Source organism: Strix aluco, chromosome 2, assembly GCF_031877795.1.
Source record: "Strix aluco isolate bStrAlu1 chromosome 2, bStrAlu1.hap1, whole genome shotgun sequence".
In the NCBI taxonomy this organism is placed as follows: Eukaryota; Metazoa; Chordata; class Aves; order Strigiformes; family Strigidae; genus Strix; species Strix aluco.
This window is the reverse complement of record NC_133932.1, coordinates 111,967,164-111,981,474: the sequence shown is the minus strand read 5'-3', so window position 1 is coordinate 111,981,474 and position 14,311 is coordinate 111,967,164. Positions and strand designations below refer to the sequence as shown.

Here is a 14,311-nt window from a genome sequence, read left to right as displayed (position 1 = left end):
TCATCTTAATTAGCAAGGTTGAGGATTGTAATTCCTCATGGTGATTCTACACAGAAAAGCAGTGGGGTTTTGTATAAGTTTATTAAACTGCTGCTACTGATTTTTCTTTAACTGTAATATTCATTTAAGTAAGAACATACAGCCAAATATAGCCAAATATACATTCTATATTATATTTATAAAGCATATCCCTATAGGAAATCATACTATACAATATCAACTGAACTACGAAAGTACATGGAAAACGCAAAAGATACATGTGGTCATGTCACAGATTTGTGCTACAGACAAGGGAAGAATCAGCTGTGTCTCATGATTGTCACACAGAATTGCTTAACAGATTAAGTAGCTAAAAGGAAGGGAAACTTTAAAAAATATATCCAGAATAATGGATTGTCAGAAGTACTTCGTATGCAAACATTGTTTGAAGCCCATGATGCTTGTTTTTCAACACCCACAAAAATAGAGATTTTTTTTTTCAAGGCAGAGAACAAGGAAGTTTTAATTTTGTGTTGTCTTTTTTTTTAATGTCATGTCTGCTTCTTCTCCCATGAGTTTTGCAGAGCCAAAAATAAATCATTAGGTCATGCTGATATATTTTGGGATGTTTTATAGAAGACTGTTTCTATACTTCTAAAGAACCTCTTGACTGTCAGAAATAAAGTATAAATAGAACAGTTTTGATTTACTTGCCAAGTTGGTTTCTTAGCTTTTACAAAAATTCCCAGGAACAAAAAAGATCAAAGTTAAGATTATTTCAGCATTTATTTGATAGTATTGTAAACATGGTCTCTATTAAAAATTCTATAGCACTCATGACTATGCCACTTGGCAAATGTTTGTTTCATCAATACAAGTTGTGTTTGTGGATAGGAATAACTGTTTATACACCAGTCAAGACATATCCACTAATTGGGCCAGCATGTCTTTATTTCAGTTCTTAAGAACAATAGTGGATTTAAAGCTAGGTGTCTGTCTTAATTTATGCGGTACTTCCAGATGATACTTAGGAGAAAAAGGAAAAACTTGCAGAAAGTGTAAAACTTCAGACTTCTATAAATTTTGAATTCAAATATTTCCAATTACCAAGCTCAAAACAGAATTTTGCAAAAATAATTGTTCTGTTAAAATAGTGTGTTATTAGACTTTCATTTTAATAAACTGGTCTGCATGATGGAAATTAAAATAATTGCCTAGGTAAAACTTTATTATTTATTTATTAGATTTTGATTACTGTTGCTGTTCATTGATAGGCTCAAGGAAGCTAATTATTTAATCTCAATGCCACATTTATAAGTTAGCTGTCTTTAAACAGTTGCAGCTTGAATAATTTATAAAGGTTTGAAGCAGTAATTCATTATGGGTTTTTAAGAAACAGTATTGCAAAAACCTGTGTGTCTTAGTTTTAGAATAACACTTTGAAAATATTTAGATAAAACATTTTTTCTTTCTTCTAATTAAAGGTTTTGAGACACCAAATTTCTATTCCTGGATGCCATAGCCTTCGAGCCATGACTTACAAACAGGAGTAACTAATGAGATAAAAGTACAGCTCTAGATTTTTTGTCAAGTGATTGATGGTTTGCCTTGAAACTGGACTGTAATTTGGATGTTCAGGAGCTTCTTCAGTAGTTCTTTCACAAGAAATTCAGACACCTTAATCTGTGTATCTGGAATGGAGAAGACCATTGGGGCATATCAGCATATGCCTTATCAGCAGTCACATATGTTATCCCTACTTACAAGTCTGAGCCTTTAGTGCTTGACCTTTAAGTAAGCCAGTGCGACACCAAAGTTTTCAAGGCTTCCACAAGCTCTCTGACTTTGGATGCCCACTTTGAAAACTTGGGACTGTTTCTTCCATTGTTCAAGCACAGCAGCCCTAACTGAAGCAACTTTTAGCTAGTGTTTAACTCTTCTAGAATTGCAGATAAGTCACAAAAGCCTAGATTTGAGAAGCTAGGACCCTGTTGTCCCTAGTTATATATTTAATATGATACATAACAATCTTGAAATAGAGTAAATTTTATTTCTTGTAAAAGGTGCCTGCTTCATCAGAACATTTGCAGAATCTCAGAACTTCTGCATTGGGCTGATCTGGACTGTATGGGGGTGACATTTACAACAAACTGAGGAGGAACCCCAACCTCCAGTTTTGCTTATTGGGGTTTCTTAATGCAGTGGTATTATTGCCATTCAGAATTTAAAGGGAAAATTGATTTTTTTTTTCTTTGCAGAAAAGGTAGAAAAAGCTACCTAAAGAATCTAGTGGTGTTCATTTCACTCAGGAGCAAAATATCCTCATTTACATAAATAGAGAAGATAGCATTCATGCAGAAGGCAAAGGAGGACAGTGTCTCTGTGAGATTTGAATAAATTGTTCTCTCTGTCTTCCCTTTTCAGTACTACACCTGAACCAAGCAAATAATACTAAAATCACCTGAGTTAGATGGGTAAGGGTTGTTTTTTTGGGAGGTTGGGTTTTGGGGGTTTTAAATGAATTTCTGTGCAAGAAGAGAGTCAGACAATAAGATGCTATACTAGAGGCAAAGCATAACTACAAGAAAGAGTTCTCTTACTTTCCAGTGGTCATAACACCATCTTATTTGGTTTTTATGCAACCAGTTGTTCACCTTCCCCAGGCAGAATTGAGTCACCATGCTTCTGACTCAAATGCGCTTGGATGTTCTCGGCTGAAAAACTGAACAGAAGTAGTGAGCTGTATTATCAGACAAATGTGGTCTACAGAATTGTTGCTGGAAGAATATTTAATGTTTGAAGCTCAAGAGATGAACTACATTGAATACTTGATTCTAAAAAAAGAACTTTAATTCTGTTAATACCTTAGGTAGTATCATAAGAACCTTATCTATTAAAGTTAACCGTGTTCAAAATCCAGCATCTTTATGGCAAAAATAGTTGTCTTAAAGCATTTTCCATTTAGTTTATTAAATCAGCATTTTGCTTTCTCAAAATGAAGATGTTATTTTCTGAGATGCTTATCAGATTTCTTATGGATTATAGCTGTGAAATGGCACAATACTTTCTAGATTATTTTGACAAAAAGTTTTACTATTTCAGGTGGACTCCTGTTTGTTGTGTTCAGAGAGCACTCACTTTTATTCTACTTTTAATTTGACACATGAGGTGCTTAAACAAAATATTATTGCTACCAGCAGGTGGTATACTTGTACAAACAGAAGAGTTGAATGGAAATTTTGTTTTGAAAGTTTTCTTCATCAGAAAACAGTATTTTGTTAAATCTTTTAGTGAAAAATTATGATGGTTTTCCCTTTCACTTTTCTAAATTAATAAAAGCCTTCAATTTTTTTTATTTTCATGCTGTATTTCTTCATAGCAGGAGTGTGTAAGCTGATGTCATGTATTTCTGATGTGACATTTTAAAAAACATAATGGTCAAAATGTAAAATAAATAGGGTTTTTTTTCTTGAAATTGAAAGATTCAATTTTTGTGTCAGTGAAACTTTGACATGAAGTGAAACTTTGAGAACTTTGATATGCTGACTAAGAAAAGCTACACACTTAGCATGGAATACATTTTACTTAATTTTAGCCATCTACAATTATGCTTCTAATCTAAACCATTCTGTCTGTCTCTTTCTGCAGTCAGTTAAGAAAGAAAGAGGCAACCACAATACACCATTCATTCCATCTTGGAGTTTGTTATACTGTGGCACCATGGTAGTACTTATGAAATTTTAGTGAGTACGCCACTGTACTGAGATGACATAAACAAAAAATGCATTACAAAAAAAAATCTCCTAAAATACTGTAATTCTTTCAAGACATTTTCCAAAAGTGAATTTTAGCCACAATTTCATTTATTTGAAACTTTAAAAAGGCTTTCTGGGCTTTAGAGGGTTTCTTTCTTCTTTGCTCGGAGTGATGACCACACATTCAGAAATAGAATAAATGTTCCAAACTAGAAATCTGAGTTAAACCACAGAGTATTATTCCATCTACTTTCTTTTCATTTCCTTCAAAGATAATATTACTATATGCCTTAATTTTACTAACCTTAAAATTTACTTCATTTTAGTGTTTCTAGGAATACAATTTATTATTCCTAGAATTTGGTGCACTTGCATTCTGTTGTTACTGATATTTTGTTACTAAAAAAACCTGTTGTGATTCTGGTGGGTCAAACGCTGACAATTTATGTATCCACTTTTTATGTTGCCTCAGTTGTTCATTCAGTGTCATTGGATTAACTAAAAGGAACTGACCATAAAACATCAAAAAATTGTTTTGTTTCATTTAGCTGTACTACATGTATTGTCCTACTATTGCACATTAGTATTTGGATAGATTTGCCCAAGTTATCTTGCATTACTTCAAATTTATGTTTTATGTTAAATCGGTTTAATAATTCAAAAAATTCCACTTACCTTTAGTTTTAGTTTGTAGACATGTGGGTTATTGTCATTTCCATTGCAATTTGTTTAAGAGGTTGTGGTGGTTTAGCCCCTGTCGGGGTCTGAGACCACGCGGCCGCTACCCCTCCCCCACAAAGGGAGTGAAAATACAAAGCCCCAAGACTGAAATAAGAAGAGTTTTAATACAATAATGCAATAGCAACACAACAAACAACAACAATAACAATAACAGTAATAGTGATAGCAATGAACAGAGCAAAATAGCTACCAAATACAGCAGTGAGAGGAGCAGATGTACAAAACCACGCGTGCACCAGGAAATGTGACGCGCCCGGATGTGACGACCGCATGGTATCTGAATAACCCGGCTAGAGCTCCCCCCCCACTGCTGGGGAAACTTAACCCTATGCTGGTTAAACCAGGACAGAGGTACATGGGTTTTTTCTTGTTTTTTCCCATATAGCTTTATGCATGGTTAGTCTTATTTCCCTAAAACTACTGCTGCTTGATATGTTTACTACTTTTTAATAATATAGCAGCCATTCCAGAATGAACATCTAATTCTGGAGATCTAAGTTTTATAAAAAATTTAGACAATCAGGATGATTGTTAGTCTTTGTGTGTTCATTATCAATTTGTTCCTTCAGACTCTATGCAATATACTAAATTCCTCAATCTGTATACAGATTGTCTGCATTTTATACAAATTTTCCTGATGATCAGAAGCAAGTTGTCAGACCATACAATATAATCTGGGAGTTAACTGCCTTAGAAGTTTATATTTCAGGTACTACCATAGCTAAAAGGAACACCTCTATTGCCACAGCTTCCCTTTCACATCTACTGGTGTTACTCTCCTTTCTGATGTCTCATCTAACTGAAGATTAATACATGTGGAGAGATTTCTGTTTTCAGCTTCCCCTTTCTATTTTTCATCTTTTGAACTTAAGTGTCCTCAATTTTTTCACTGAAATTAAGTCATAAAAGCTTCAGGAGTTGGAGGGTTTCCTTAAGAGTGTGTCTTAAATATACCTTTTCCAGTGCCTTAAGAAGAAAATAAAAGCCACATAAATCATTCCCTTTTTTCTGACAAGGTTGTTCTTAGAAAATTCTTCTCTAGGAATTTGGTGGATTTTAATCATTAGTTGTCTTCTGATAGTTTTTGCTCTCTTTTCATTTGTAGGCAATTCTCTTCCTCTCAGCTTTGTCCTTCATTATTAATGCAAGACCATTAGTAACATGATAATAGGAGATAAACTGTTGGCAGTTTTTTTCTTTTTGCTTTTCAAAGGTGACTCCTCTGCTCCTGTTCCGATGATCAGCAGCACTATTTTCTGTTGAGTTCCTCCGTGTTCTATTTCACCCTTATATCAAGGTCCACGTGAAAGCCCTTCCCCTCCACCCAAACCTTGCAAAGGGACAACACACAAATACCAATCTCTGTAAAAGTCTGCAGGTTTATGAATTGCATTCATCCTTCACAAGTGTAAACAACTTCAAAACTTTTTCTCTCCTATTTTTAAAAACTTTGACCATCCTCCGGTCTCCACAGGGAAAACCTGTGGGTCAACTAGTATGTAATCTGCTGGGAACTTGTGCTGTATATATTACCAACTGTGTTAAAATGAACCATTTTTTCCCTTTTTCTGTTCATAATCACAGAATCCCAGAGATCAGCCCTAAACTTCACAGATTTCTGGAGTTCACTGTCATAAACAAAAGTACCTCAAATTCACAACTCTCAAAATATTATAGATTATCTAACAGATATTTTTGATAACCCAGTATTTATCCATTTATCCACCCATAATTATTCATATGGATTTCTTTCTCTTCCCATCCACTTTCAGTTATTTGTATTCCACTAGTTTCCATAGTCATTGGTTTTCTTCTCACATCTCTGTTCCTTACAAACTTACTACTTCTCCATTTTTTCCAGCTCAGTGTTTCTTTTTCTTCACAAATCAATAATTAAATTTCAAACCTTTCATCTATGCTTTTCAATTTCTTTGCCTCCCAATCTGTTGTGTTTATGGTTTCCCATTTCCCAGAATCATGGAGAATACTGCTAGAAGAAACCTTTTAATCTGTCCTTCTGTTTCACTCCTGCTCTGGGAAAATTTTCCAATTAATATTATCTATTCATTAGACCCTATTACTTTTTTTTTTTTTTAATTCCTCACTGCCTAACTGTAGACTTTTCTATCAACTCCTTTTTCATTTTTAGGGCTCTGACTTTGTCTACATTTCTCCTCAAATTTCACCAATCATTCCTGTCTCATGTCTCTTCCTATTTTAATTTTTCACATTTTGGCAGCCCTACAGAGGAGGTACAAAAATACCTCTCATCTCTCATGACACTTCTGAATATGGCAGTGCTGACATGCCTTCCAGCCATGCTGCTGGGATATAAGTCATCTAGCTGGACTGCTGTGCTCTCCACACCACATCCTCCAGCTGTCAGTGACCAGGACAGACTGCTTAACCAAATTCACAGGGAGTTCCTTTGCTTTCTGTCTCACTTTTACCCATGCTAGTTTGCTGCAGTGATTACAAATACAGGATAAAGTGGAGAAAAACTTAGTGGTCACTGACCATCCAGCCATCCCCCAGGAAATGCTATCCCTAACCAACAGTCTAGACATCCCTTATTTGCCTACTGCCACAACCACCATCCCCCAATATTTATTGCCAGTGCCCTCTCTACCAGCTTCTTATGTTCTTCATGGCCTGTCTTCCTGCTGTTATGTCACCTCACCAGTTTGTGTACATAACTTCATTGTATTGTGCTGATATCCTAAGCCATGTAACCCTACTTCCAGCAATCCATATATTATCCATGTGACTTCCCTAGGATGCGTCCACCCAGCTTCTTTCAACAATTACAGTATGAAACTTCTCACACAAGAATTGAGTCACTCAACATCGTATTCATAAAAAAACTTCTAAAAGATTAAATATTACCTAAATTTCCCTGAGTATTTAGCATCCTTCTATTTAAATGGTAAGCTCTTTTTCTGAGACTTTTTCTCTTCTACCCTGAAACTCTGCCAGATATACTCCTGATGTTTAACAGTAATTCTTGTGATTGTATACTTAAGGGAAGAAGAGATGTTGCTGCTTATAAGAATGCCTAAAGATTTTTTTCACTCCTATTTATAATATTTTTAAATTTTCATTGCATTAGATGTTTCTCAGGTTCATTGACATCTTTATCCCATGTATTGGTATTTCCAGTTTTTAGTATTACTGGTATTATTTGTTTGGTCTTATTTTTAGTTTTCAGTATTTCTAGTTTTGTTTCTGTGATTCTCTAGCATGCTCTTTGGAAAAACATAATGGAGCTTTGTGATTTTTGTAACTAAAAAAGTCTTTTTTGTGTAGACTAACTATACTAGTTATGTTAATTAAGACTTCTGATATTTGTTTCTGTTCATGTACAACAAGGTTTTGTTTTCTTTTAGCCACTATAATGTGGGATGTGATTTTTGCATACCTGTCTCACCATCTTGATAGAACCAGCAATCATGATTTCTGTTTCAAGCACAGTCAGAAAAAACCTTCACTCTAATACAATTATTGTATCTGTTGCTATACCAGTTCTGAACAGTATTTGCTCTTTCATTGTTACAGAAGACTTTTACTACTTAGATCTTCTGGCAAATATGTTTATATTTTGGCTTGTACTTTTTAACTGTAATAAATATTACATAAATAATAATTCCTATTTTTTGTATTTCAAGTTTTCTTTTTTTTTTAATGTTACAAATTTTCTGTTCTTCATATTACCTTAGGGAAATGCTTTATACTTTTCCAATATACATTTTTTTCTCATTTCTCAAAACACAATCATAATTCCACACTGTGAAAAGAATTGTTTTTCCTTTTTAAAATGTTGCATAAAAACAACCAGGACTAATTCTTGAAATTATAGATCATCAATTCCTTGCCTTTTCTATGCAGTTTCCCAGTATTACAAAGACTATGGATTCTCTGACATTCTTCCAATTCTGTGACCCACCTCTTTTTCCAAACAACTTTTTCCCCTTCCCCCATGCCTGCAGGCTTGTTCCTCTTCATTCGAACTTAATCTCTTCCATCTGGCAGCCCATCCTTTGGGCTGCAGTCTGAAGATCATTCATGGACGTGTGTACTGCTACTCTCCACTGTTTGTATTTGCCTCTAGTTGCTGTAACTGTAGGTGACTTACAGAAAACTGCATTTGTATGTGAACAGGAACTGGGTTTCACAGCCATGGAGCTACTGTCATGGACACTGACTGCCCACAGGGTGGACAAAGCTGTTTAGAACAGCTAATATTCATAAGTAAAAGAAAAAACCCTTCCCACACATTTCATCAGAACTGTGGCTGTAGGAGTTAGCAGAAAATATTTTCAAAACCTGTCTTTTAAAAGTCCAAGCTATCAAGATGTTGTGAAAAGGCAGGGAGGACTTTGCTGTGCAGGCTGGCTTGATACTCCTCTAAATTGAGAGCTACACAATTTCTCCTATAAGAGGGTAATAGATTGGGCTACCTGAAATACTTTAGTCCATCTCAGTAGTCTTTGTCCCAAAATGTATGGAAGTTGTGTGTGGTATGGTAGCAAAGAGTGTTACACAGAATTCTGGGCAGTTGAGTTTTAGAGCAACAGGCCCTTGGGAGACTTCAAAGCTGTTTGCTCTAACTTCCCAAAGTCCAACTTGGCTATCTGGGGTAGACTTGGCTATCTGGGGTAGCATAACACCACTTTGCCTTTCCATCCCATGCTGGCCTTTAACAAGATAAAATGCTCTTTGAAGTAGGAGAATGTACACAGTGAGTTTCTAAGCAGGCACCGATGATGACAGTGGCAGTGAAACAGAATTTGTAATCCTTCAATAACTGTAGTAAAATAGGGCTTGTTCCATTAAAACATGTACATTCTGTGACTATATTAGCTATGTGAAATACTGCACATCTGAAATTTGGGATTAAGTGTGCAACACGTGCACCACTCCAAATAAAATTTTTCATTGTTAGTAACCTTGTAATATCACTAGTTTCATACCAGCCCTCACTATGATAAGGATGAAAAAGGTTTGTATTGGATTATATTACAGTTTGTAAGGAAATTATCTTAACAGTTGAACTCATGGTGCAGACTTCTTTGGGTCATGTGTTTTAGGGTGCATTTAAAATAACTGTTCAGTTAAAGGGATACAGATATATTTCTGTTTTTGAAGTATGTAGAAGTAGCTCATGAATGATGCTATGAACTTCTAGTTCTTAAAAAAAAATTCATTATAGTATGCTTAATATGCACTTTTTCATTCAAACAACCTGATTCAACATGTCACTTAACTGGTATAAAATGGGGGAATAAGAAATTAGGTGTAATCTAGTTGGCTGTGGAAATAAGGATTATTTAAACCATGGGGCAGTCACCTGCATATTTTTGCATTCATATCGTATAAGGGTCAAGGGGATTTAGCAGTTGCAATAAAATTATCCAGTGCTCGGTGCAGGAGGAGAAATCTCACATTTGTAAGCAAAAACTGTATCATAGTACTAAACCAAAGCAGGCTATTTTACTTAGCAAAAGATACTTGGTACTCAAGATAGCAAAATATTTCTGTCTCATAGCATGTCTCATAGCATGCAGGCCAGGCCATTAATGCTGCATCTTCCCACCATGGGAGCTCAGAGTCAACGCCTCACCTTTACACAAGATGCTCTGAATTATTCTCAGTGAGGAAGCAGCTCCCACTGAACTCCTGAAGTTGCCTTCTCACTGCTTGTAGATAAGCAAAATGCCTGTTCTGCAAGGCAGCAATGAAATTAGGACCGTCACACAGACTCAAGAAGCAGCATATAGTGAAAATGTCATTCTGAATCCAAAAAACCCCAGCATTGACTAAAAATGATGGTGTGCTGCTTCTGAAAATTTGTAAGTGGCTAGAAGGTATGCTGCTACATCCACTCCCCTTGGTGCTGTGCCCTCCAGAACTGATACAGATCTCATGACAGTGGTTAATAGTTGGACAAGAACTCATGCAAGCATGAAAAAAAGTGGTTAAGTGGACTGTAAAAACTTAAAGTCTGTTCTACATTAGCATATTTCTGCATTTCCTCTGGAAATGGCTACCAGCGCATAGCTACTCAAAATGAAGGCAATATAGAAAACAGTGGCTGAAGTTACACCTGAAAAATCCAGCAAATATATAGCCCATACTCATGAGTTGCAAACTTTTCTCTTTTTTTTCATCTGCCTTTTGACTACACATCTCCAAGGTTCTGCAGATAGATTGAAAACAACTGGTTTAAAGCAGTGGTTCCCTAGTTATGGTGTGCAAGGTCATGATCTGCAGAATCATTTTAAGTGTATAGTGTGTTCAGTTATGAGTTTGATGATAAGGATGCATCCACAAACATATTGGGTATTTGATAGTGATCCAGAAAGTTTTTTAAATGTTGGCTTAAAGTACAGCTTTGCCCAAATATCCCACAGCATACTTATAAAATTGATGTGGGAGATGTTTGAGTTGATAAGGTCAGGAAGTTCTCTGAAAGTGGAGCTGGTCATTTCTTTAGAACTGAAGTTGAATACCAGATGATTATATATGTGTATGTTTTGACTTTAATATTGTTCAATTAACAATGGCTTATATCATTCTACAGAACTTTAATATTGCTTTTGAACGTAAAAAGGCAATGTAACACAAAGATGGCCATGGTTGTTAATGGCTTGTATTAGCTGGAAGCTATAAAGTCATCCTAGTACTCTGTTAGTGCTGGAATAATAATTTACCAAGACAATTACCACATGGTGAAATTTTTTTGCTGCTCTAATTCAGTGTTATTAATAATGAATAAAATTGCAATTTTCTCAGGTTGCTAGGGGCAGTGGGGAATTATTTCAATGAATATTTCAGCACATTAGTTTAATCATAGTTCCACAAAATTCAAGTGGGCAATATTTTATACTTCTAAGTTCAGTCTGCTAAGGGACCATAGTCATTAAATTGCAAACTATTTGCACTGAGGTCCATTCTATGATTTACAAGCCTTGTTAAAAACACTGTAAAAGAAAGCAAGCTGTGCCATTAATACTTGTAATTTGATGCTGCATTTGTTAATGGGCTCAGTGTGATTAATGTTTTTAGCAGCAGGCAGAACATTTTGAGACAGGCAGTGCTGAGGTTTATAATATATAAATGCATGTGAAGAAATTTTAGAATATTGTAAGTTGTAGTAATATATGTTTTTACAAGATTGTATTCCTGAAATAGAAAAGCAGCAGTGAAATTATACTATAATGTATGTAAATACAGTTCAAGCTGTGGTAGACGCTGATGTGTGTGTTCTTTATTTCATAGCCAACTGCATGACTTCTGGCGCTTGGATTACTGGGAAGATGATTTGCGCCGGCGGAGACGATTTGTTCGCAATGCTTTTGGGTCTACTCATTCTGATGCTCTCCTGAAAGCTGCTGTGGAATATGGTCAGTACTAACTCCTGCTTAAAAACATAGCTTATGCTTATTTGGTGTCCATGAATCCCTGAGAATCATGTACCTTTTTTTCTAAGGACAGTGCTGAGAATTCCTAGAACAACTTATTAGAAAAGGAATTCTTTCAATTCTTACACTTTAATGAACCAGAAGATTTGAGCTTGTGGGCTGTTAAATTTTCTGATCCCCAAGGGATTCACATTATACCTCTAGCGTTCCCAGATGCTAATTCTGAGACACTGTAAAAGTAACTGAACTTGTCTCTCCAGAGTGACAGAACGAAACAGGCCATCAAACTAATGTGTCGTAATAGTTCCATTGGAGACCTTCCGTGAATGAGGAATTAACTGTTTTTAAAAAATATCAGAAGTTTTATCCTGGCATGTGTAATCTCAGCCAAAAGTATTTTTTTCTGCAAATACATATGAAATACATAACAACTTGTTTAAAATAATTATTTTCAGTATAACTGTGATTTGAATAATGAACTGACTCCATAGTAGCTTCAGTCTAGGAACTTAAGGATTAGATGATGTTTGATATTCATAGAGAGGTAGCTGCAGTGTAAAAGACAAATAAGGAACATACAAATTCCCTTATATCATCTAAAAGTTTCTTATGTTTCATATGTTTAGTGACTTCTGTATAGCAGACTGAACCTGAGTACTCCAAAAGTCTAAAGCAAATTTATTTCTCAGATTTAAGCTGGGGTACCTCTCTAACATATCAAAGACAGGAATTTTTTAAAGAATATTAAGATGTTTTTCTGTCTTTTTTTTTTTTTAATCTGTAGTACTGAAAAAAAAAATCCTGGGATTCTTTAGCATTTAGGAGTTAAAAATGGAAGTAATTATACACAAAGCAAGTTGAACTTTTCAGCTGATGTGTAGCCAAAGGCTAATGTTACCAGAAGTTCTGAATATGATAGATATAAAGCTAACTCTGTGTGACCTACACATTTCACCAACTTTGCAGGTTGTTGAGGCAAATAGCCAGGATTCAAACAAGGTTAGACATATAAATGAATATCTGTGTGTGCAGTTACACTGGCTAGTGTAATTTAATACTTATTTAAACATGAAGGCCATCATGTGCAGGACTTCAGGTCGTAAACTGTTCATAAGTTGGGTTAAGGAAGATATTTCCCCCAGTAGTGTATAGTATTGCATATTTGACAAAGGGTTATTTTCTCCACAATATTCCAGAACATCAAAATTGAGATCTTATGAGAGGCAGATGCGAAACTGTACTAATTACTGTGTGGCTTTTGTAAGGCAAATAATCATCAAAACCACGGTCTTTATGTGTTATACAGATATAAGAACCCTTTCAAAAATAAAAATATTCTTATTAATATTTTTAATTGTGGATATGAAACTAGCATTAAAACAGGAAGAAATCTGATTTATAAATTATTACAAAGTTTTAAGCCTTGCTATTATCCTGTTTTTAAAATAACAGGAGCTTTCCATTTAGTTAGATGGACTTTGTTTCATGCCTTTATAGCAGGAATGTTGTATCTTTGGAATAAGACTGTACTCAGAGGATTCTGGAAATGGTTTTGGGTGGGGGGGGTTTATAAGAACTATAATGCAAGTTGCACTTAAACAGTTTCAGCATGTTGCAAAGATTTCCTCCATTTATGTAGTTTCTGTATTCTAGTATTTTAGTGCAGGTGGCAGCTGCCTGGTAGTAGAGCTAGCCTGCAAGACAAAGCTGCAACCAGAAGAAACAGAAAAACTGAAGTAGTTATAGTTTCATATAGGATTGTTTCTATATAATGTCATGCTACTCACCTGTTAGTGCATTCAACATACAGGAAAATTAAAGCTCAGGTGTGTTTAGAGATGGTACACATCGAACTTAGTGGTTGCATAAAAATTGCAATAGACTGACGCTGTCTTGTTTGCAGAATTAAAATTCTAATTTTTCATATATGTATTGAAATTAACATCTGGAATTTTGAACCAGCATGCATTAAAGTTATAATTAATGGACTCTATCTAGGTGTACTTACTTTTCAGAGGCTTAAAGCTTTGGATTTTCATACTGAAACTTTTAGCTGACCTTTCTCTGTAAGAAAACATCCTTAACACTGATGTTATTTTTATGCCTCTTGGTGTTACTAATGAGTTGAATAATTTATGAGGTTGTCATGTGAAAAGGATTTGGTGCAGTTTGATGTACTTTTAGCCTCTGGTGTTGGAATGTGATTAATAAAGAGCTGGAGGCAGATTTTTTTCCATAGGGCTTAACTTTCATTGTGGTTTTTTTACGAGCTTTGTTTTGATAATTTTGTTTAGAACAGTTTGATAGTAAAATGCACCTAGCTTCCAAAACTAAGCATGATATCACACTACAGAAAGAATTTAAAGCATTTTAAAAAAATCATACGGCATAGTTTTCCAGTAACAGATTTTTACC

At 35.1% G+C, this 14,311-nt stretch overlaps 1 protein-coding gene across 9 annotated transcripts in view; it reads left to right on the top strand.

Moving 5' to 3' along the window:
• The window catches only part of NBEA (neurobeachin), a 514,689-nt gene that overhangs the window by 307,438 nt on the left and 192,940 nt on the right, over window positions 1–14,311 (top strand). For all 9 annotated transcript variants that reach the window (XM_074815844.1, XM_074815841.1, XM_074815846.1 and 6 more), the window contains one exon: window positions 11,754–11,878. In XM_074815844.1, coding sequence (XP_074671945.1) covers window positions 11,754–11,878 — 125 coding nt within the window. The remainder of the gene's footprint in view (window positions 1–11,753; window positions 11,879–14,311) is intronic.